General features: G+C 54.5%; 7 protein-coding genes across 7 annotated transcripts; 4 read left to right on the top strand and 3 right to left on the bottom strand.

Annotated features, from left to right (window-relative positions):
* Positions 1-581: 581 nt before the first annotated feature.
* Positions 582-3,049, bottom strand: CDEST_06555 (Putative basic-leucine zipper domain-containing protein). The gene is made up of 2 exons (XM_062922714.1): positions 2,249-3,049; positions 582-1,446 (listed from the first exon to the last, which is right to left on the bottom strand). The coding sequence occupies exons 1-2, from the start codon at positions 2,538-2,540 to the stop codon at positions 902-904; spliced, it is 837 nt and encodes a 278-aa protein (XP_062778765.1). The 5' UTR covers positions 2,541-3,049; the 3' UTR covers positions 582-901.
* Positions 3,050-4,997: 1,948 nt separating this feature from the next.
* CDEST_06556 (Putative centromere protein Chl4/mis15/CENP-N) lies at positions 4,998-6,750 on the top strand. The gene has a single exon (XM_062922715.1). It carries the CDS (start codon positions 5,216-5,218, stop codon positions 6,746-6,748), a length of 1,533 nt encoding a protein of 510 aa, XP_062778766.1. The 5' UTR covers positions 4,998-5,215; the 3' UTR covers positions 6,749-6,750.
* A 51-nt stretch (positions 6,751-6,801) lies between these two features.
* On the bottom strand, positions 6,802-8,522 carry CDEST_06557 (Putative 3'-5' ssDNA/RNA exonuclease TatD, metal-dependent hydrolase). The gene is made up of 3 exons (XM_062922716.1): positions 8,089-8,522; positions 7,848-8,025; positions 6,802-7,790 (listed from the first exon to the last, which is right to left on the bottom strand). Exons 1-3 carry the CDS (start codon positions 8,242-8,244, stop codon positions 6,874-6,876), a joined length of 1,251 nt encoding a protein of 416 aa, XP_062778767.1. The 5' UTR covers positions 8,245-8,522; the 3' UTR covers positions 6,802-6,873.
* Positions 8,523-9,036: 514 nt separating this feature from the next.
* Positions 9,037-12,847, top strand: CDEST_06558 (Putative ribonucleotide reductase large subunit, ATP-cone domain-containing protein). The gene is made up of 4 exons (XM_062922717.1): positions 9,037-9,280; positions 9,335-9,492; positions 9,559-12,025; positions 12,081-12,847. Exons 1-4 carry the CDS (start codon positions 9,262-9,264, stop codon positions 12,122-12,124), a joined length of 2,688 nt encoding a protein of 895 aa, XP_062778768.1. The 5' UTR covers positions 9,037-9,261; the 3' UTR covers positions 12,125-12,847.
* A 210-nt stretch (positions 12,848-13,057) lies between these two features.
* Positions 13,058-14,371, top strand: CDEST_06559 (uncharacterized protein). The gene is made up of 3 exons (XM_062922718.1): positions 13,058-13,403; positions 13,451-13,552; positions 13,664-14,371. Exons 1-3 carry the CDS (start codon positions 13,076-13,078, stop codon positions 13,738-13,740), a joined length of 507 nt encoding a protein of 168 aa, XP_062778769.1. The 5' UTR covers positions 13,058-13,075; the 3' UTR covers positions 13,741-14,371.
* Positions 14,372-16,637: 2,266 nt separating this feature from the next.
* CDEST_06560 (Putative extracellular membrane protein, CFEM) lies at positions 16,638-18,777 on the top strand. Its single transcript, XM_062922719.1, has 5 exons — positions 16,638-16,905; positions 17,517-17,624; positions 17,825-18,005; positions 18,063-18,625; positions 18,695-18,777. Exons 2-5 carry the CDS (start codon positions 17,550-17,552, stop codon positions 18,764-18,766), a joined length of 891 nt encoding a protein of 296 aa, XP_062778770.1. The 5' UTR covers positions 16,638-16,905; positions 17,517-17,549; the 3' UTR covers positions 18,767-18,777.
* Positions 18,778-19,378: 601 nt separating this feature from the next.
* Positions 19,379-21,105, bottom strand: CDEST_06561 (Putative Zinc finger, HIT-type). The gene has a single exon (XM_062922720.1). The coding sequence runs from the start codon at positions 20,947-20,949 to the stop codon at positions 19,435-19,437; it is 1,515 nt and encodes a 504-aa protein (XP_062778771.1). The 5' UTR covers positions 20,950-21,105; the 3' UTR covers positions 19,379-19,434.
* Between the last annotated feature and the right edge of the window lie 831 nt (positions 21,106-21,936).

Raw genomic sequence — 21,936 nt, forward strand, 5'->3', positions numbered from 1 at the left:
CGGCCGTCCCATCCTGTCCCATCCCACCCGTCTTTCGAGACTTACCCATCCAGCCCACCACTCTCCGGAGAGAATATGTCATTATGGATTAGCGGGTTTTGAGTTTTTCTCTCCCCCCTCTCCCCCCCTCCTCGCCTTCCGCGTTCTCATATCTGCTCCACGAGGCCAGTCCAACAGGCAGTAGGGGTCCCGCAGGTATAGTGCAGTGTGGCCCGAGTACGGTAACTCGGGCGGAGCTACGTACCAGCGGGTTTTGCTCACCAGTTCTTGCCCGTTCCCAGTGAATGGGAAATGTCAGCACGATGAATCACGGAAGAGGAGGTGGGTAGGGAAATGAAGCCTGGAAAATGAGTGATAGGCAACCCGATGGTCCTGGCTTGCCCGTCAGACAGAACAGGGAAGGCCGGGGGTGCCTGTACTGATTTGTCGGGTGAACTCTACCTTGCGGGGACCGTATCACGCCTTCGAGTTGCGGGATGTTGAGACCTGAGTCACTTTCAACGGCAAGAAAGCTTCAATATCGGTAGCCTCTCTGGTGAGATGTTTTGGAAGAATTGCCATAGTCGACAGAGGTAGGGTAAACAAACCCATCGATATAAGTCATTGCTGTGATATACTCTATCACGGTCCCCAATCATGAGTTCGTGCAGGTATATGTCTGAAATCTCATCACATGTGTGCCGGTCAACAAAAACAAAAGACGCTCAAGAAACCCGCCCGTTCGTCACACCCCTCGTCTCCCGTCCACGACCCCAACCCACAATAAGTCTCGTCGTCCATCCACGGTATCAAACTCCATCTGGTACCAGAAAACCCCTATGTCTTGAACATGAAACGCATTGCATACAGGCGTTAGTCAGGAGGGGAATGCCTCCGAGAAATGACCAAGTCTTCCCCCAGCCTACTTTGCCTCCTCCGCCTTCACAGAGCCCGAAGATGCCGCAGTCGACTTTGGTTGCTTGTTCTGGAACTCTTTGAGCATGGAGGCGATGTCTTCGTTGCCCTCGTTTTTCTCCATGACGAGGTTCTTAAGCCAGCGGTTCTCGGTCTCGAGGAGGTTGATGCGCTGCTCGAGAGCGGAGACCTTGTCGGACATCTCCTTGGCGCTCTTCTCGAGGGCCTGTTCGCGCTGCTTCTTCTTGATGCGGAACCTGGCAGAGGCGGCCGTGTTTCTCCTGCGCTTGTCTTCCTCGGCAGCGACGCGGGACTGCTCCTCGAAGCTGTGGCCAGGTCTGCTAACGCCGTTCAAAGATTCAGGGGTTCTGGTCTCGGTGGCCCTCGGTGTAGGGGCGCCATAGTGGTGGTTCTGCTGCTGAGAGACAGGAGGAGCCGCGTAGGTGGATTGAGGGTTGGGCTGGAGGGGTTGAAGGTTACCCAGGCCTTCGGCGAAGGGCGGAACGCCCGAGGCAGGGTAGGGGTTGGTAAAATCGTGGAAGTTGAATTCGCCTGTCATTGTTCATGGTCAGATGGATGGTTCAAGGCAGGAGTTATCAGTTCCTGGCATCGTGGCGTCGGCGAGACGGCGGGATGAGGGGGGAGACGGGCGGATAGCGCTTGGTCAAAGAAACAACCGCATCGACGAGCCTAAATGCTAGAACAACCAGACCGTCGACCGTAGCACTTGCTTAATCGGTATCGGATGGCGGCTGCCCAGATGGTCGTTACCCCCCTGCTAGGATCGATGACGATAAGTCACGGGGTATTGCACCATTCCCCGGCAATTTGTAAGCTCCAATCCTGGAGTCGCGCCTCTACCTCAACAGCGCAGGCCGGCAACCTGCATAAAAAGCAGCAGCAGAACCTCCCAATCAACATGTCCGAATGAAACATGGACCGCGCATGAACAGGGTGGGGTAAGAAACGACAGATTCGAAGGCTGGTGATAAGGCGGTCGCATGTGCTTGGCTGCGACCCTGACTGAAAGTTGGGCTGATCGCCGGGGACTGGAGGTTAGAGTTCAAAGAAGCCACTTGACTCGCGAGTTTGAGCCTTGATTCACCCCCAGACTGCCATTAGCCCGATGGCACACGCATAGCTGTGGCCGGCCAAAGGCTTTTTGTGTGTAATGAATCCAACTCCATCGGTGAGAAAAATCAAGGTGTGTTGGGTAAGATTCTGGAAGGGGGTTGAAGCAACGAGTAAACGCATGACGAGTTTGGGACGACTGAAACTCGCAAAGAGATCCAAGATCAACTCGCGAGAACGCTGCCATAAAAGCAAGATGACATAACTGAAATTCTCGTCTCACCTGGCATGGAAAAGTCGACGTTGAAATCTCCGATGGGCGAGGTCAATTCTTCGGTAACGGCGCTAGAGGGAGCCTGGGGCTCGACAGTTTCGGGCTTCTTGGACGATGCCTGGTAATCGGTGTGCTGGCCGGTTTCGAAGTCGAAGAACTGAGTGTTGGTGAAAATGGCGAGGTCGTCCTCGAAGGTGAAGTTCTCCTCGCCAGCGGCAGGCTCCTTGACGGTATTGAGGTCGCGCAGGTAGCGAGACACGTTGGGGGCACGCCCACCGCCGGTGCTGGTGTAAGGCGACATTATCGCGAGGCCAGTAAGGGCTGTGTTATGCGAGATCGGTTTCTTCCGGTCAAGGCGAAGAACAGGTAGAGGAGCGAAGGGGCTCCGTCGAAATCGACTCCAGAACGAGGACGCCGAGTTGTTTTGAGGTTGTAGAAAGCTGGGTCCCTGGGGTGAAGGACGGCGGCGACGGCGTTTGGATGGGTAGGGTGGGCTCGTTATGGCCGTACTGGAGCCCCAAACAATTCAATAGAGTGCGAGCGGTGTTCGAGGATCGGGATCGATTCCAACTTTTCGGCCCTGAAGTTAACGAGGATGGAGGGGCAAAAGCGGCGTCAGGGTCGGGTAGAAAGATGTAAGACGACAAATAGACGAGGTCGCAAGACGTTGAATGTGTCGGTGGGATGATCTCGTAACGGCTGGTTGGCTGGTTCGTGAGAGCGAGGTTCGTCTCAGTCGCGGGCTGGATTGCTGCGCATTTCAGGGTGAAGTGGATGAGATGGGGGAAGGGGAGTCAAATTGGGCGAGAATGAAGCCTTTGTTCGGAGGCCCAGGTGCGGACACAGGCCGAGTGGATAGTATTAGTCAACTTCTTTACCCGACAGCGCGACTTTCTGCGCCCCCCTCCTGGAGGGGGGCCCGACCATGCTCCGCGGTGTTGGCTTGCTGCGGCCATTGGCCGATGGTCTGTTCATTTCCCTGCAGACCACCCCACGCAACTGTGTGCCGCCGCTGCAGGCAGGGCAGTCCACTGTCCAGCAATGTCCAGCAATGGAACATCTGGAAGTGGGGTGGGTTAGGCGTTGGTACACTGCGAATACGCTACCAGGCATACCAACACACACCGGGTCTGGAACCTCCACCCACACACAACTAGTATGTCCACTCCCACCACTTCCTCTCAAAGTGTTATTGTTAACCTTGCGGCCTCCCGGCCGGACGAGTGTAGAGTACTGCCGACATGGCTGGTAAGAAAGCCCGAGCTGGGAGTACTCGCTACCGCGGTGGCCAGATGAGCCCCCACCGGCCGATTAGCGGGTCCATACTCCACCGAGTCTCGCTACCAATCACATGCGTCCCGGGACTCCCACGCTTGTGCTAAGCTTCTACATGTTCCAGCAATGATGATTCGGCCAAGGGACAGCGGTAAGGCAGTTCAGATGGCTGTACCCTCGTAACCTGCCTTCTTTCCGAACACCCTTCCCGTCTGCCCTTGCCGGCTTGCCCTCAAGGGGACCACAGTGATGAGTGATGAAGGATGGGATGAGCCTCTGAAAGGGGGGGGGGGCCTCCTCTCTTCACCCCATCCGTCATCGCTCATCCACGCTGCAATAACGAATCAATGCCTTGCTAATGCGCTGATGCCCCGCGGTAATTGCGCATCTCTGGCCTGCCAATGCTCGCTTTTGGTCCTGCGTACAATTGACATCTTTCATTCACAATTTTTTTTTTTGGCTGATCGACATGTCCCAAGGGCGTCATTCCTTGCTGGTGCATCAGAAAAGTCTTTATTGTCCGAGGGAGACGACTGTGGACTTTCCCTCTCTTTTCTAGTGCTCTCTTTCCCAGAATTTAAGGGGCATGCCACAACATTTTGACAAAAAATACAGTGCTCAATAAAGTTTTGTGCGTATCTGTACACAGTATCCGTAGACCGACGTTAATTACGTTGTGGCTTCACCTAATAACACTGCGCATCTCGTTCAAGGTGGTACCCAGCACCGGCGGTAAATCCAATACCCGCGCTACGACTTAATAATAGCTGGACTTGGTCGGCACAACCAACCACGTTGCCCATTAGTTGGGGCCCATAAAGGTCAAGCGTTGTCGTCGTCGACGATGAAAACCCGGGACCGCCATGACTCGGATAGGTCTTGTTTGGGCTTGGTCGTGGGTTTGGGGCGCCAACCTTGCCGTGTTTCTTCCTGGCGTGTCTAGGCATCGTCTTGAGGAAGGACCCTTAAATCTGAATTTCTAAGCAACGCTGCAACCCCTCCGACCCTCGGAAGCACCACCGACCTTTTTCGGCAAGTAGGCCCGACTATGCTAGCAGCGCTGCGATCTGCAACTGGCGACATGGGGATTGGGAGTTGAGTTGCCAACTGTCATCGTCAGCCTGTCATTGCCACGGCACGGGTTGTGCAAACCCCGACCCCTAATTCTGTACTCCACTGTCAGCATTTGTTGTTGTCGCCAACCTGCTGCTGCTCGCTGCCTTCGCCGCCGGCTGCCTGGCCCTCGCCTGGCCTGTGCGTAGGTATCGTTAGATCGAGCACACATGCACGCAGCACATGATAGTGATGACATGTCTAGCTGAGAGACAGGGGCTTACCTAATCCTCGGATTCTGTCTCCCCTGCCTTCCCTACCCCCTGCTCAACCTTAACGGCGTCTTCCACATCGAGGAGCCACTGCCCCTCCGATTAGCGCGACCAGAAACCCCATACGAAAGAGCCCGTGCACCAATGCTGTATGCGAATCTGCGACGCGTCAACAGCGAAGAAAGGCCGCGTCTCAGCTTACCATACATCAGCCTCAATTACCCGAATAAGTAACGACAGCCTCAGCATCACCGCAACCTCTCTGACAACATACGTGACTCCACAAGAAGATATCTTCGGTCGGGGTTAAACCCTCGACATCACCATCACATTCCGACATCTCGCATCCCGTTGCAATGCTTAGACTTTGACGGCTATGGCGCGTTTCTCCATCCCAACGAAAGGACGCTTGTCGTCAGATGTGCGGCTTCCGCCTACCAACTCTGCGGTTCAGAAAGCTTTGAGCCGACTGCCTCGTCCCTCCTTGTTGGCATTGGTTCTCGAGTGGCTGAGCGACGACAATTGTCAGCTGTGCGCACCGCTGCTGGGGGACAAGGAAGATGAAGATGGACTTTACCCTCCCGCATCGTCGGTAGAGGAGCTGCGAGTCATCTATACGGATCTACAGTACAGGAAGGGGTCCAAAAGAGAGATTCTTGACCGCATCATAGAAGGCGATTGGCAGCATGGCCTGACTCTGTACCAAATGGCACTGGCGGATGCTCAGTATCTCCAAGATCACCCTACATCGCAGAAGTGGACTGCCTATCGCATCATGCCGCTGAAGGAGGTTTCATATATAGACGACGAGGAACAACCTCCGGAAGTCGACAGGGAGTCTCTGACACTCCCTCGATTCCATCCGTCCTCCTTCATTCAAAGCCTCCAAGCTCACGTCTTGCCCGACGTCAAGGCGCATTATCATTTCCACCGGCCTCAGGGGCTCTCTCTCTCAGTTCTGCGCATTTTCATCATCGAATCTCCCTACAGCACGAGCATGACACATTTGGGCAGCAGTCTAACACCAACGGACGCCAGTTTCGACAGCTCACGGACTCTCTACATTGCCTTTCCCGACGCATCACCATTCGTCTATCTATCAAAATCCCAGACTGTGGGTTCTCTAGGAGCTAGTGAGTCCAAGAGCTTCCGCAATCTAGTTGTAGAAGGTATACCAAAGGCACTTTCCCGGCCCCGGGAAAGGTATACTCTCAAACCCACCAACATTTCCACCAAGAACCTAGATGCACTGCTGCATGTTCGAGGCGTTGGACGCACAAATGCGGCTGGCGGGGGTTGGGACATTTACGCCGATAAGAAGAAGAACGAGTCACCGCTTGACACCATTTTACCAACTCCGCCATTATCAGAAGAATCATCGGACGACACGCCAGAGCTGGCCGGCAAGATAGGCACAAAAAGAAAAGCGGAACGTGTTGATGACGCCGAAAAGTTCCACAAAAGAGCTCGGCTGTGTGCCCAAGCGAGGTTCGGAGAGACAGCTAGAATCGATGATGGACTCGGTATCGAGCGTGTGGACATCGTCATTGAAGACCTTTTCCCCGGCAGCCCTCGGAGTGGGCTAGTAGGTGACGATCGAGGCCCTGACGACGAGACAAATGGCGAAAGGAGGAAGCCGAAGGGTGGTCAACAGAACCCCTTCGAGATGTCCTTTGGATATGATTCGGATGCCGAGGAGAATCTGCCTAGGCAACACGCAACAAATTGGGCTCCGAACGTCAAGCTAACATTTCACGGGTCCCATGTGTTTGCTGGTATGCGGCAGCTGGTAGAAAACGGCATTATTGACGGCGAACGGATGCCGGGATGGCTGACAGGCGAAGAGGGTGTCACGGTGGGTGCCGTCCGGCACGGGAGGATTAGGGGGCACAAGGGCTCCGGCTTATGAGACAATGGCAGCCTGTGATCATTATCGAGGGAATCCCGGGGAGGCTTGGGCATCGCTCCGAGCGCTTGCAAGTCTTCAAATTGAGTTTGATGCCCTTGATGAGTATTCTATGTCGTTCCATGCGTCTATTGGTCTACGCCAAAAACCTTGACAGTGTTTGTCCAAGCTGCTTCGCAGATGTCTTCGACATCCACTTCTTTGATGCCTGCTACAGCCTTAGCGACACGCTCAATCATGCAGGGCTCGTTCCGACCCTTGATCATGGCACCCTCCTCCCACTTCTCCTTCTTGACGATCTTGAAGCGCTCGGGCACTTCGGGCTCCTTCTTCTGGTTCTTCTTCTTGCCCTGGGGCTTCTGAGCGGGTTCCGGCATCGCCGCCCCTTCTGCATTACCGTTGGCCTCTGGCTTCTTCTCGATCAGGTACTTGTAACCAAAATGGCTTGGCCGAATCTCGCACCACGGGCCGTCGGTCTCGATCATCATTCTGTCGAGTGCGATCTGCTTGACAACCTCACAATTCTCCTCAGTCTTGAAGCTGCAACCGTTGATGCCAATGTATAGGCCAAGGTCCATCAGCTCCCTGGCTTCCTCTAAGGTGCCAGTGAAACTGTGGACAACGCCGCCCTTCTCCAGCTTCTCAAGCTTGTCGCCGAATTTTTCCTTGAGAATGCGAACGAAGTCTTCGTGTGCGGCTCTCGAGTGAAGAAATAGGGGCAGCTGCGGCTTCGTCTCAAGAACGAGGTCGAGCTGCGCCGCGAAGGAGTGGGTCTGGATGGTCTTGGGGCAGTAGTGTAGTCGATCATAATCGAGACCAAATTCGCCAAAGGCGACGAGACCGGAATTGGAGGCGGTTGAGTCCTTAATGAGATTACGGAGCTCGGCGATGATGGTCTCCGTCTTGCCGGGGTCCGGCTCATGGTGGTCTGGAATGGGCTTGGAAGGGTCCGGGTCGGTATGCACGCCCTCCGCGGCATCTTCCGAGTTGCTAAATATCGCACTGCTGCACGGGTGGATTCCAATCGTCGTATAGACGACGCCGGCTACGAGAGGAGGTCAGAAGTGGCCGGGCTTCCTTTAGTCACGAGTGTGTGACTCACGATACTGCTTCGCAATCTCTAAAGCGTCTCGAGAGCTAGTGAAGTCGGAGCCTGTGACGATCAGCTTGGAGCATCCGACCTCCTTTGCTCTTGAGATGACGCCGTCAAGGTCATTCGGATGGCGTTGTTTGCCGTGATGCAGACCTCGGAAAATGGGATCGGCCAGGTTGATACCAATCTACTGGGTCATGGAGGTCATTACGCTGAAAGATGGGTTCCTAAGCTTGTGACGACTACACACATCGATGTACCTAGGCTTGTAGGCCGACTTGGGTGACTCTGCGGGAGTTGCCATTGTGACTATAGAGGACGACGACTGGAGAAATGCCCTTTTGGGCAGAGACTGAATGAAAGGTTGCGACCTTGCTTTGATGAGACTGAAAAGTGCGGTCCTCATGAGGTTGTTTTTCTTTTCTTGGAAACAGAAAACCAGTTCAGTCTTTGAGAGACATTTCTATTGAAACCGGCAAAAGTCTGGTTGATATAGCCGTGACGTCGTTTGGCCTCACAGTCAAACTGAGGCCATTTGATAGAAATTGGCCTCGCTCACGTGACACCGTGATGCAGCAAACACTTCGCGAAGTTAGCAGGGGAAAAGAGTGGACGCGTAAAGTGCCCGCCAAAAAAAATCCATTAAAGTGCATCGCGTCGCTCATAGTCAAGTGGGGTGACTTTTCAGCGCGCTCACTCTCAGACATTGGGATTTCAATTAAAGATTCTAAATGCATTCCCAGCAAGGCACTCAAACCCAAGACAGAAAGTCTTTGGTCGTTGCAATCGGCAACCGGCAACCAGTCCAGCCGCGTCTGAAAGAGAATGGAAACAACATCCACAGTGGAGTTTGGACTTTGTCAGATTTGATTTCCAATCCTGGTGCTGCTTCAGACAAGTGGTCGCAGCTGCAAGAGCCTGCCTGCCACCATGCACCATGGAGTAATGTAATGAGGCAGGTACCTTGCAAAGAGCATCGAGCGTGTTCCAGTCGTTGTTGGCTCGGGGATGCGAACGTGAACCGAGGGGCACGGGCGGAGATGCCTGGCATTCGAGGCCTGAAGCCACTTTTCCCCAGCCAATCTGTTATTGATGCCTTGAACCTGCCCCCTCGGGCCCCTGTCCAGTCGCGCTAAAATCCATTTGGCGTCGAACGCGTTTCTACGCGAACCTGGCCCTGCCATAAGTATCTGCAGCACCTCCTGGCAACTTTCTGCTCTTCTCTCCCCCTCCTACACAATCCAAACACCAGCAATTCTTGACACCTTCTTCTTTTTACACAAGACACAATCGTAATCCTTAGTCCTTCTGATACCCTCTTCTACAGCTATCACTTTCCTCCGTTCTATCGAGTGGACTACGTCTCCCACAGGCGACCCAACAAACTCCCTTTCCCACATTCTCACAGCCGCACTCAGGCATCATGTTCGTGAGAAAGCGCGGTATGTTCGGGTTAGGACGCGTAAAACAATGACGAGGAAACTAATCCAACGCAGATGGTCGCCAGGAGCGCGTCCAGTTCGACAAGATCACTGCCAGAGTGTCGAGGCTATGCTATGGCCTCGACATGGAGCACGTTGATCCGGTTGCTATCACGCAGAAGGTCATTTCTGGTGTCTATGGCGGTGTCACCACCGTGCAGCTCGACGACTTGGTGAGCTCTATCCCCTCCCTTCAGGTTTCCTTCCCCCAAAACAGTTGCTGACAATCTCGTAAACAGGCCGCCGAGACCGCCGCGTACATGACCGTCACCCACCCCGACTACGCCATCCTGGCTGCTCGCATCGCAGTTTCCAACCTCCACAAGCAAACCAAGAAGCAATGGTCTGCCGTCGTCAGTGATCTCTATCACTACGTCAACCCTAAGAACGGCAAGGCGTCGCCCATGATTGCCAAGGACACATACGATGCCGTCATGAGGCATAAGGAAGAGCTCGACTCTGCCATTGTATACGACCGCGACTTCAACTACCAGTACTTCGGCTTCAAAACCTTGGAGAGATCATACCTCCTCAAGCTTGACGGCAAGATCGCTGAGAGGCCGCAACACATGATCATGCGTGTCGCCGTTGGCATCTGGGGTGACGACGTTGAGCGCGTCATCGAAACCTACAACCTGATGTCCAGCAAGTTCTTCACGCATGCCTCTCCCACACTCTTCAACGCTGGTACCCCACAGGCCCAGCTATCCTCCTGCTTCCTCGTCGACATGAAGGAAGACTCCATCGAGGGTATCTATGACACCCTCAAGACTTGCGCCATGATCTCCAAGATGGCCGGTGGTATCGGCCTCAATGTTCACCGCATTCGTGCCACTGGCTCCTACATTGCCGGCACCAATGGTACCTCCAACGGCGTTGTCCCTATGCTTCGTGTCTTCAACAACACTGCTCGCTACGTTGACCAGGGTGGTAACAAGCGTCCCGGTGCCTTTGCCATCTACCTTGAGCCTTGGCACGCCGACGTCTTCGACTTCTTGGATCTGCGCAAGAACCACGGAAAGGAGGAGGTCCGCGCTCGTGACCTCTTTCTTGCCCTCTGGATTCCCGATCTCTTCATGAAGAGAGTCGAGAAGAACGGAGACTGGACTCTTATGTGCCCCAATGAGTGCCCAGGCTTGGCCGACTGCTACGGCGAGGAGTTTGAGGCCTTGTATGAGAAGTACGAACAGATGGGCAAGGGACGCAAGACCATGAAGGCTCAGAAGCTCTGGTATGCTATCCTTGAGGCTCAGACCGAGACTGGCAACCCCTTCATGCTCTACAAGGATGCCGCCAACCGCAAGAGCAACCAGAAGAACCTTGGTACCATTCGCAGCTCTAATCTGTGCACTGAGATCATTGAGTACTGCGCTCCTGACGAGGTCGCTGTCTGCAACCTGGCCTCGCTCGCACTTCCCACTTTTGTTGACTACAACGAGGGTGTCTACGACTTCCAGAAGCTCCACGAGGTGACCCAGGTTGTTGTCCGCAACCTGAACAGAATCATCGACGTCAACCATTACCCTGTTCAAGAGGCTCGCAACAGTAACATGCGCCACCGCCCCATTGGTCTCGGTGTGCAGGGTCTTGCCGATGCCTTCCTGGCTCTTCGCATGCCCTTCGAGTCTCCCGAAGCCCGCGACCTCAACAAGAAGATCTTCGAGACCATCTACCACGCTGCCCTCACCATGTCTGTGCAGCTGGCTAAGGAGGAGGGCCCATACCAGACGTACGAGGGCTCGCCTGTCTCACAGGGCATCCTTCAGTATGACATGTGGAATGTCAAGCCTTCGGACCTCTGGGACTGGGACTCTCTGAAGGAACAGATCAAGCAGCACGGTGTCCGCAACTCTCTGCTCGTCGCGCCCATGCCGACTGCCAGCACTTCGCAGATCTTGGGCAACAACGAGTGTTTTGAGCCCTACACCTCCAACATCTACCAGCGCCGTGTCCTTGCTGGCGAGTTTCAGGTCGTCAACCCTTGGCTTCTTAAAGACCTCGTCGATATGGGCCTATGGTCCGATGCCATGAAGAATCGTATCATCGCCGAGAACGGTTCAATTCAGAACATTCCCAACATCCCCACAGAGGTCAAGGCTCTGTACAAGACCGTTTGGGAAATCTCCCAGCGTACTGTCGTTCAGATGGCTGCCGATCGTGGTGCCTTCATTGACCAGTCGCAGTCGCTCAACATTCACATGAAGGATCCCACTATGGGCAAGATCACCAGCATGCACTTCGCCGGCTGGAAGCTCGGTCTCAAGACGGGCATGTACTACCTGCGTACACAGGCCGCTGCTGCGCCTATTCAGTTCACCGTTGACCAGGAGGCGCTCAAGGTCACTGACAGCGCCATTGGCAAGGTTCTCAAGAAGCGCGCGCCGCCCCCAGGCCACGTCGCCGCTCCCGTCGTGAACGTCCCCAGGCCCATGTATGCGAAGAAGGACTCCTCTGCGCAAGACAACGGCATCCCCACACCCAGCGTCACCCCCCCTCCCCCGCGGACTGCTCCCGCGCAGAAGCCTGATACCATGAAGGCCGATGTGGCTGAGGGTGACAGCCCGAGAGCTCTGCCCACTGAGCCTGTCGAGAAGCTCAAGATCGAGGAGCTTCCGATTGCCGGAAGCAAGACACCCGATGCAGAGGACAAGACGGAAGACAGCAAGGAGCGTGAGATGGACATCTATTCCGAGGCTGTTCTTGCCTGTAAGTTGTGACTCCGCCAACTCGTCAATTGAAGCAGTTACTAACGTCCCTGAAGGCAGCATCGAGAACCCCGAGTCCTGCGTCATGTGCAGCGGTTAAAGAGCACGGATGGTATGATGGAACTGACGGCTGATGACACGCGTTGATGGCATATAAAGGGGTTCGGGGCATTTCATTGTGGGATCACGTTGGTAATAGTTGATTTTTGGGCTCATGAGGGTGGCATCGGTTAAGGACACCCCTATTGTATTTGTTTCCACGCACAGCGGTCAGCAGAGGCTCACCCGCCGGCGAACCGGATTCTCGTGCCGTACATGTTGTATTGTCTCTGTCTGGGTATCCCGATAGTACACAGTCTGGCGTTGGGATGAATTCCTGGTTGGTATCATCTTCTAGCAGTAGTATAATTGTTTTGCCTTTATCAGACCACTGCTCATGATGCTCGCTGGTCGGCCGAGCTTGGTGATTTGTGACATGCTTGACTTGTTTTTGAGACATACTGTCTGCGAGGCCTCCTCGCTGTGTGACATCGACGCGACCAACCGGACCGAGACAGTCGGCGTTGAGTGGTCTACCGTCTTGTGTCCCTGCTTTCCTTTCTGCACGTCGAGCTACCTGCGCTAGCCTAGGCAATGCATATGTGCGGGCATGCCGGGACCGATCGTGACAACATTCAAGCGGGACTCTCAGCTGTGCAGGGCCAACACAAATACCGGTCTACAGAGGCTGATCGCGCTTGTCGGGCCTTGCCACAAAATGCTCCAGGCCAGGCTTAAGGAACCACAGAACCCTCCCTTGGCTAGTGGCGGTGGGACGCCCGACTTCTTCCCCCCCGACGGCCACATCGCACACGTAGAGATTCAGTTCTTAGCTACGGTCTACGTCATCCGAATCCAAGGCATTCCGCCTGAATTATACAGGAAAAGAATGGGGTCCGGTCCATCACGTGGACCATTGGCATTTCACCGCCACGGGCCGATGAACAGGGCCGAGATCGTCACGCTCCCGCTTTCAGTGTCATTTATCGGAAGGTTGGCCTGGCGGTAAACAATGAGTCTGGGTGAGACGACGAAAGCTGTCTTTCCGTACTTTTTTGGAACTCTGACGGCAAAATTGATCCGTTACCTTCAACGGCACCTTTTCTCGACCCGTGCTCGCCAAGAACCAAACCCATCCGCGCCCGCGGTAAACCCGTGTCCCCAGGCAGGCCTTTCCAACCCGCAAATCTTTTCCCCGGATTTAAGGGATTCAATGGGGGCCGACCTAACCGTTCTAACGACACATCTCCCAGTAGTTGCCAGTCTTCGTTGGGTTGCAAATCTACAACATTCGCGACATCCCCTCTCTTGGCATGCCACAGTTGTGCTATTTGTTTTTGGTTGTTTCACACTATTCTCGGCTGTCCGCGTCGTGTCACTGAGACAGACAGCGCAACAGTCGCACCTTCTTGGATGACACGAAAAGGGGGCCAGGCGGCTGTCTGCTTCCTTATGCGACTTCAAAGGTTGAAGACATTTGAGAGAGTAGGTAAGTGCAAGAAAGGCCATCGACGGTGTGTGTTTCGAGCGACGGGCACTTGAAGGAAGGACACATCTATTGGCACAGGGACCGCAATGTCAGGAGTTGACAAGTCGGCAGGGACGATACGTTCTCCCCGGTCCGCGTCGCACACCACTCGCCTCCAGTATAGCAAAGTCGGTGTGGCCAAGGTTTGATATGGCCCGTTTGTGATGTTTCGTCGGTAAGACCAAAAGCCGATTCGAAAAGGGTAGTGTTCCAATTTTAGGGCTTTCTGAGAGAAGCCACGATGCGTTGTTGAGTGCCCGAGGGGTCGGTGGGTGGGTGGCTGGTGTCGTTTAGATCGACGTCCAGACCGGCCACTGAAGATTCCAATATGTCACTCTCACTGTGATCAACATCCAACGATGGCTGACGGTCTGATTTCGATGCGCGTGGGGCAGGGTAATTTTCAACAGGCTCATTTCTCTTGTCTCAGAGCGTATGCCCCGAGATTGCTGACCCTTCCCCGATGGTTGGGTAGACGCAGAGATTTGCTTATTTCGTTCGGGAGACCGAGTGCGCTGGTCTAGCGTTAGGAAAAAGGCTCAAGTACATCAATCGGGACTGTCTCTAAGCTCTGCCTGCAGGACAGACCCTTGGCAAGCTGAGGAAAGAGGACACCACACCCCCCCCCCCCCCCCGTACCATCAAAGTTCGAACAGAGGACTTAGTCTTGGCAGTCACCAGCCCCTAGCGCATGTGGCAGCGTGGGCAGGGTGAAAGCGCACAACGTTGGGCAACCCAAGGGCGGTGTTGGTGGGACGGGACGGATGTGCCGATACTGAAAGGGCGATGCAGCTGGGTTCGCTGCTTAGGAATGGTTGGGGCCTTCAGGTTCCACGCGCTGCTGATTTCTTAACGTCAAGTAGCGTGATTAGCAGATTGTTTGTAGCACACTGACTGTCAAACTGTGTTCTCGTCCGAAAAGTCAGGATTTGAAAACGATTCTTGGGAGTTTTGTATGCCAGACGACGTAGTCGATATTGGTAAACCAGAAGCAGGAAGTTTTTGAGTCGCAGGGAGTCCTGGCGCAAGGGAGTCGAGCATACTCTAATGGCATCCGATGAAGCAAGCTGCATAAGATAAAATGTGGGCTGGAATGTGGGAATTGACTTTTCGATTCCCCAGTGCCCGCCCCCCTCCCCCTTGCCATCCCCCTCTGCCCGCCCTTTCCCTTTTGGCCAAGTCTGGCCAATCAAGAGTCATGTACCTGAGTGTGGATCGATCTGGTGCCACAAGGGAAAGCTCCCAGTAACATTGGCGAATCAAACGCGTCCATCTACGCTGGATTGACCTCACCGTCCTTACGTAGGTGCGATAGCCACGCAACCTCCACCCCTTGCCAGCTAGCAACTGTTTCCTTGATTCCCACTTCGCCTCCCACTCCGTGACCAACCGGCCCCCGCCCGATGGCATTTCCCTTCTTGTTTGCCATGACCTGCTGTACGCCTTATCGTCGTCACTTTCTGGGCTGACTGCCGACTTCCGGCTGCCTCTTCCTTGACTGACAGCAAATTCACACTAGCCATCACCACAATGCACTCGAATCAAGGCCATCGTGATGCATGAGTTGCCACAGCTACTTCCTGATGCCAGAGGAGCGGGTGTGGTTCTGAACCGAGACGTGAGGACTTGAAGCCTTCGGGTGTGCTTCCAGCCCCGGACTTTGTTTCGAGAACGTTCGTCACCCTGTCCCTGCTGCTTCTGACCCTCCCCTCCTGACTCCGGAAGAGACAGACCTCAGGTACCTGGCCTCTAAGTTGGCACCGAAGTTTCGAAGACTAGCATAGACACGGCATCGTCCTCGGTGGTACGGCGCGCCGTTGTTGACTCGGCTTGCGATAAGGACGCAACTTTCTGGTTGCCGGGAGCACGGAGTCATAAACAGAGAGCGAAAGGGTTTGCTTCCCATCTTGCCTCGCTTTAGCCTACAGGATCGCACGTTCCCCAGCCTTCCTATAAGTGAGGTGTTTGATAGCGTTGCAGTGAGGGAGACAGCGTCAAGGTGTGTCAGGGCTCACGCCGAACGATATCACTTGGCACCGCGTCTTGTTGCGCCTTCTTCGAAGCTTAGGCGGGAAATTTGGAAGCTGAATTTGAGAGCCGGTTAGGGTTACATCAGACCATCCTGACTGAGCAGGATCGCGTTCGATTCCAAAACTAGCCCACATCTCTCATCTAACTCTGCGACCCAGTCCCCATTGTTTCTCGAGATCGCGGCTCGAAGGCAATCGTTTTATGAGACACCTTGATGAGAGCTCATCGCTCCGTCTGACAGGATTGCGCAGCTCGGGTTCTGTGGCGCGAGTATTCCGCTGCCCTAAAGGTGAAATCGAATATAACAAAAGGTAGTGGAGAAAAAATATGATGCGGTCCGTCCCAACTGAGCTGCCAACCGTGAGGCCAATAACCCTCGGATCCTGGTAGCGCCTTTGGGTCAAGATACAGCTTTGTCTCCGTGGCTGATGTCCGATGTCTTGAGCAGGGTTTTATGCCGAGACTGTCGACGTGGAACAACAAGCTTTGCATGGGGCCGAGAGCTGTGAACGTCAGTCCAGCGCCACTTTCCTGCAGCACCAGATGAAGCCCATATCAGATATCCACATCAGCAAATCACATCAGCTCCGGGTGGCTTCTCATTTGTTGGCTAGCGCCGGGACAACGTCAGGACAAGCGCGAGAGGCAAACCTAGTTCAGGTTCAAAGAGGGCCACGACGACATGGCTCTCTCCAGACTCCAGTTGCTAAGGCAAGGCAGTGCAAGGGTATCGGGCGATGCTCATGGATTAGGGATGACATATGTCACTTGCCGTAGATGCTTCCGCCTAGGATTCTCTAGCTGGCCAAGAAAAGGCCGGGTGAGCTCAGATCAACAGGGTCGCAGAGTCGGTCGCAAAATGGGAAGGAGCAGCAGCACCGGGTCCATACGTCGTTGTCGTCGTCGTCGTATGTGCTTCCCATCTGCAGCCCGATTGTCTTCCCATGTCTTCCATCCCACTGACTTTAAAAACAGGAAGGCACCTTCCTTCTGATTACCTTCCTTCCCCCCTTGGTCTTCATTCTAGGCACTTTACTCCACGTGACTTTGTTATTTTCCAAGCGCGTTAGGTACCTACCTACCTGGAATATTTCCCGCCCTGCCGCGACTCACCTCGTCTCAACTCACCTCAACCACTTTGCCTTTTTCTCCCCCATACCTCACACCACACGTCTCTCATCGTCCACCCAGTTTCGTTGCCGAAATCTCTCTGGTCCATACATCTCGAAAGTCCCTCAGAAGCAAAAGCAGCTAAACACCCAACACATCAATACCCCTCGTAGGTAAGTCAATACATCATCAGTGTCTCTATCACGAACTCCTTGGGAGCAATTTCATCCCTTTTAAACACCCCTCTTGCACTTTCATCTGCCCTCTTCACAAACCATCTTCCATTATTCTGCCACTGGGTTTTCAGGCAAATAAGGAACAGCCTGAGCAACACGGGAATCTACGCGCTCTTGTGCAATTTCAGGCCTGTCTTGTTCTTTCCCGGTCACACTGCGCCTTTCCCTCAGTCGCAACTTCCTAAATTTGCGTAACACATATTTCCTTTGCCACCTTCCTTAGGTACCTTACCGACCTGCCTTCCTACTGCCTTTTTCCTTTTCCCCATCTACCATCCACAAAGATTCCTTCTTTTCCACTTCCACCTTTACCATCTCTCTTCACTCTCCAGCATCACCAACCTCTACGCTTTCACATTTTCAAACACAAACGCTCTCTTCCTTGAGGTAGTTTTGCTTGTTGCCCCACCCTCTCACCTTTGTGGTCGCGCTGGCATTCTTTCTTGGCCATTACCCTCTGATTGCAGAATTTTAAGCTTCTCTAACCTTTCATTTACACAGGTCCATCTTGTCAACACCAGTTGTCACACTTCACTCACTCCAACCAGTCTTACGGATTCATCCACCGACAACCATTCACAATGAAGTCCGCTATCTATCTTGGCGTTGGCCTTCTCTCTGGTGCCATGGCCCAGAACAACCTCGCCGGCTGCGGTGTAAGTACTTTTCTCTTATCTTTTACACATTCCCTTTTACTGCTTCCAACTCCCCTGCCATCCACCATCGCATGGGCTGTGCTAGGATTCTGGTACCTGTAAACTTGTGCTTTGGATTCTAGCATTTGTGGGGAATGGGACCTGTGTGTGTGCGTGTGTCTTGAGAATCCGATATTCTAACATCATGTTTTTTGTAACAGACCGGCTGCATCCAGAGCATGCAGGGCCTTGCCTCCGACCTTGGCTGCACCGCTGGTGACACTGCCTGCCTTTGCCGCAACCCCAACTTCACCTATGGCATCCGCGACTGCTCTTTCCAGTCCTGCCAGCAGTCTGGTGATGCTCAGCAGGCTGTTGCCGCTGGTGTTGAGCTCTGCCGCCGTAAGTCATAGTCCCCAACTTGCAGCCTGGGAGTTGTTTACTGAATGCCTATTCCAGAGGCTGGTGTTGCTGTTGAGGTCACCCCTGGTGTCACTGTCACCCAGCCTACTGGCACTGCGATCGTCACGGCCACTCCCGTTGTCTCTTCGGTCTTCTCTGTCATCACTTCTGGTGGCAGCACCTTCTCCACCTTGATCGGAGAGACCACTGTCACTCCTGCTGCCTCTGGTGGTGGCGAGACCGCGACCCCTAGCCCGGTCACGACCACGACCTTCACCACTGTCATCACCAGTGGCGAGTCTGTCATCACCTCTGTCGGCGAGACCACCATCTTCGGTGTTGGAGGCGTCCCCGGCGCCTCCTCCATCCCTGCCTCGGCTGTCACCACCGCTCCGGTTGTTAGCACCATCACCAGCGATGGCACTGTCATCACCTCCGTTGTTGGCTCGACCACTGTCTTTTCCTCCCTCACTGGCTCCGAAGCTTCTGGCGCTCTCTCCAGCCAGGCCAGCGAGGCCTCCCAATCCGCCACTGCCACTGCTACTGAGACTGCCACCGAGACCGAGACTGCCAACCAGTCTGAGACTGGCTCGGCTACCAGTGCCTCTGAGAGCGGCAATGTAAGATACACATGATTCTAAGCATGGCTATCTATTCCCTGAATGAAGCTAACATTTTTTTCAATCTAGGCTGCCAAGCAGACTGCCGTCCCGGTTGCTGGCTTCCTGGCCGCTGCCGGCTTCGCCGCCATGCTCATCTAAGTCTTTCGCTCGGATGACTTGGACTCGACTTTCTTGCTTTTCTACGCGCACTTTGCGGCAAATACCCGCCTGGACCCGTAATCTTGGTTTCGACGTCCGGATTCATCCTCGCTTTTCTTCCAACTCGAACCTGACACGACACGATTGTGATGGGCATATTTTAGGGAAATGGGATGGGAAGATGAGGTGTGGAACGTAGGCGGATCGGATTCTATTCGGGGGGGGGGTCCAATAGGCACACATTGAGTTTTCTGGCCGTCAGTTTTCAGGCGGCAATCAACGATTGATTGATGATACGAATCGAATGGCTTCACATTAGGAACGTAATGAAGTAACGGATGATATCCACTGCGGTTTTGCTAGCCATTATAGGCACATCATTGGCATTTGGCCGTAAAACGGTGAAGGTAGTTGGGGACGTTTTGTCCAAACGTGGCAACGCATTTTCACCCTGCCTGACGAAACTTTGGCTCTGCACATTCTCGCGGTACTACTTTTCGTGATGTTCAGCTTCGTCCATGTTGGCCGTCACGCTATTACTCCACGACGCATCTCTCAACACTGAGTGCTATTCGCAGCATGAGAGTGATTCAGGAGGCTGCAAAGCCTTGAGGGTATCATGATTACTTGCACACTAGTCTACTGCCATATACATACAAGCTTAGTTTTTACGCCGACTGTTTCTTCAGGCGGGCCAGCTTGGCAGCGAGGCTAGCCTTGACGTCTTCGTCACTGTCCGAGTCAGACCCAGAGCTGCTCGTCATACTCTCGTCGTCGTCCTCTTCGCCCAGGCTCTCCTCGGCGATGATCTGCTCAACGGCGGCGGCGAATCTATCGACGTCCTCGTCGGCCACGTCGCTCTCCTCCCCATCGCTCGGCAGCTCGCCCTCTTCAAGGTTGCGCCGGCCTTTCTTGCCCCCTTTGCCGAAGCCCCCTCTCTTGCCCGATACCGGGGTTTCGCGCTTGCGTTTCTGCGTGAGACGCACCGGTTTCGGCTCGTCCAGGAGAGATTCCGGCAGCGCGGCGCCAGTCTCGACGACGTAGATGGTGGGGAACTCGAGAACCGTCATGTCACGCAACGCATCGCCGAGAGGCACCGTCGCGTCAACGGCGTGGACGACCGTCTTCCCCGCCGCGGACGTCGCCGCGGACGTCGTGCCCGCGAGGTAGAACGCGTACCGGCTCTTCTGCGCCTCCTCCTCCTCCGTTGTGCCCGTGTAGGGAGCCACGCCGGTGTGAGGGGTCCAGGCCCCGCGTGCCGAGGTCTGCATGCAGAAGCGACCCGGGTGCCAGGCACCCGTCTCCGTGTCCTGGGCCGTGGCGAGAGACTGACCCGGCTTGTGCTGGTGTTTGCGCCGCTTCTTGGGGCGGGATACATTGTCGTTGGTGCCGTCCTGCGCCTCGTCGCCGCCACCGTTGTTGTTATCGTCGTCGTCGTGTTGCTTCTGGCGCTGTTGCTCCTTTCTAGCCTGCTCGTCGTGGAAGAACCTCTGCCCCCAGGCAAAGGCTTTGTACAGCGGAACATCGTCGAGCGCCTTGGCCAGTATTCGCTTCGTTCGGTTCTTGGCTTCGTCCTCCTCTTGCTGTTGCTCCATCGTCTCGATTCCGGCCCCTGTGCCGGGGGGGACGAGCAGCCACTCAACCTGCCAGTTGATCCGGCCCGAAGCCTTGCTAAAGTTTGTGCCGTTCTCCTTCTGCCTCGCCATTCCCGTCGGTGCGCGCCTCAATAAGATGCCAAACTTGCTCAATCTCTTCTTGAATGGCATCGACATGAGCGCCTCCTGCCTCGCGCTGCCGCCGTCACCCTTCAGCACCTCCGTCACGAGGACCCTCTTCTTGCGGCCATCCCGCCCGGTCTTCCACTGCACGCTGCGGACCTCGATAGGCCGCAGGTCCTCTGGGCGCAGGAGCTGCCTCTCCTCGACAATCTCCTTCTCGGAGCGCTGCACGGCGCGCTCAATGCCCGAGAGGAAGTTGAAGTCGTGGTCTACGCCGGCGGCGGTCTTGAGCTTCGACGGCGGGACGTAGGCCGTCGCGTCGCGGATGCCGTTGCAAGAGGACCAGGCCTTGTGGCGCTTCGTGCAGGCGAGGGAGCAGGTGCGAATCGTACAGCGCGGGCACTTGTACCTGGGTGGCTCAACATGGCAGATTGCGCAGAGGCTGGTGAGGAGGGGGTCGGCCATGGCCGCTTCAACTGGGGGTGTGTTTCGATAAGGAAGTGGGTGCAGTATACGAAAGATTCTGCCGTCGTAGTGTGTTAATTTTATTTGAGCAAGTGGAGGAAACTACTGTACAGCTTAGCTGCTCGTCGAGTACGCGATGTTGGAGGTGCGATGTTGATGCAGACCCAGGATGCAGATCGCGGTAACTTTTTTGTTATCGCATAGCTTATCGGCGAAGGGCAACCGGGATATCCATCTCCGCCAGGGTAAAGTATTTTCCGATGCCGTTCAACAAGACTTTGACCACTGGTGTGTTTAACGACGGATGCCACCCGTCCTCAAGAGTGAAACAGCCCCCAGTGTCTACACTTTTGATGTTAAGCAAGATCATATGAATACATACAGCTACCTCTGTGGCTGCTGTAGAACACCTTCTCGAATCATCGCCCTTGCCCGCTTCACCTTACCTAGGTTCACACACAGCTCTGACCAGCAAACAGCTCATGTACGGTCCAGTTCTCAAGTAATATTCCAAACCTTAAAGAAGGTTCTAAACAACTATCTTACATCCAAAAGCCTTTCAAAAACGGAATTCCATTCAAATGCAAGTGTACCCGTCGGGCCATAGAACAGACAGCCGACGAAGGAACAGTATTCCTTGAGCCTCCAGCAACGCAACGGCAGCCTTGTGTTCGTTTGGATGCGTTTTATCACATTTTCCGCGAGGTGTAAGTGGACAGCACCAGTCCTGGTACCGAGCTAGGAAGACATATCAGCCATACTAATAACGCGGTGTTTTCAATCCCGTGCTATTTGTTGGATCCACTGGAGCTTAACTTCACAGCAGCCAGGAATCCACTCTTCCATTTGAATGTTGCTTCGTGAATCCCAATAACAGCTGCAGGTAGGCACGCGATAGTGTAAAGAAAGTAAACTTTCATTGGAGTCCATATTTGCGATACTGGTGTTATTTACCGGCATACAGTAGATCTTCCGACTCGTCAATGC

This window comes from Colletotrichum destructivum, chromosome 4 (assembly GCF_034447905.1).
Source record: "Colletotrichum destructivum chromosome 4, complete sequence".
Classification (NCBI taxonomy): domain Eukaryota; kingdom Fungi; phylum Ascomycota; class Sordariomycetes; order Glomerellales; family Glomerellaceae; genus Colletotrichum; species Colletotrichum destructivum.

Bases quoted from the DNA above. Each gene is read 5' to 3' on its own strand.
- CDEST_06555 (XM_062922714.1), bottom strand. From the start codon at position 2,540: ATGTCGCCTTACACCAGCACCGGCGGTGGGCGTGCCCCCAACGTGTCT. The intron at 1,447-2,248 runs GTGAGACGAGAA...GAACAATGACAG, and splicing joins CGTCGACTTTTCCATGCCAG to GCGAATTCAACTTCCACGAT.
- CDEST_06556 (XM_062922715.1), top strand. From the start codon at position 5,216: ATGGCGCGTTTCTCCATCCCAACGAAAGGACGCTTGTCGTCAGATGTG.
- CDEST_06557 (XM_062922716.1), bottom strand. From the start codon at position 8,244: ATGAGGACCGCACTTTTCAGTCTCATCAAAGCAAGGTCGCAACCTTTC. The intron at 8,026-8,088 runs GTGTGTAGTCGT...ATGACCCAGTAG, and splicing joins ACAAGCCTAGGTACATCGAT to ATTGGTATCAACCTGGCCGA. The intron at 7,791-7,847 runs GTGAGTCACACA...CTCCTCTCGTAG, and splicing joins AGAGATTGCGAAGCAGTATC to CCGGCGTCGTCTATACGACG.
- CDEST_06558 (XM_062922717.1), top strand. The intron at 9,493-9,558 runs GTGAGCTCTATC...TCTCGTAAACAG, and splicing joins CCGTGCAGCTCGACGACTTG to GCCGCCGAGACCGCCGCGTA. The intron at 12,026-12,080 runs GTAAGTTGTGAC...ACGTCCCTGAAG, and splicing joins TTCCGAGGCTGTTCTTGCCT to GCAGCATCGAGAACCCCGAG.
- CDEST_06559 (XM_062922718.1), top strand. From the start codon at position 13,076: ATGAGTCTGGGTGAGACGACGAAAGCTGTCTTTCCGTACTTTTTTGGA. The intron at 13,404-13,450 runs GTTGTTTCACAC...TCACTGAGACAG, and splicing joins AGTTGTGCTATTTGTTTTTG to ACAGCGCAACAGTCGCACCT. The intron at 13,553-13,663 runs GTAAGTGCAAGA...ACAAGTCGGCAG, and splicing joins GAAGACATTTGAGAGAGTAG to GGACGATACGTTCTCCCCGG.
- CDEST_06560 (XM_062922719.1), top strand. From the start codon at position 17,550: ATGAAGTCCGCTATCTATCTTGGCGTTGGCCTTCTCTCTGGTGCCATG. The intron at 17,625-17,824 runs GTAAGTACTTTT...TTTTTGTAACAG, and splicing joins ACAACCTCGCCGGCTGCGGT to ACCGGCTGCATCCAGAGCAT. The intron at 18,626-18,694 runs GTAAGATACACA...TTTTCAATCTAG, and splicing joins GTGCCTCTGAGAGCGGCAAT to GCTGCCAAGCAGACTGCCGT.
- CDEST_06561 (XM_062922720.1), bottom strand. From the start codon at position 20,949: ATGGCCGACCCCCTCCTCACCAGCCTCTGCGCAATCTGCCATGTTGAG.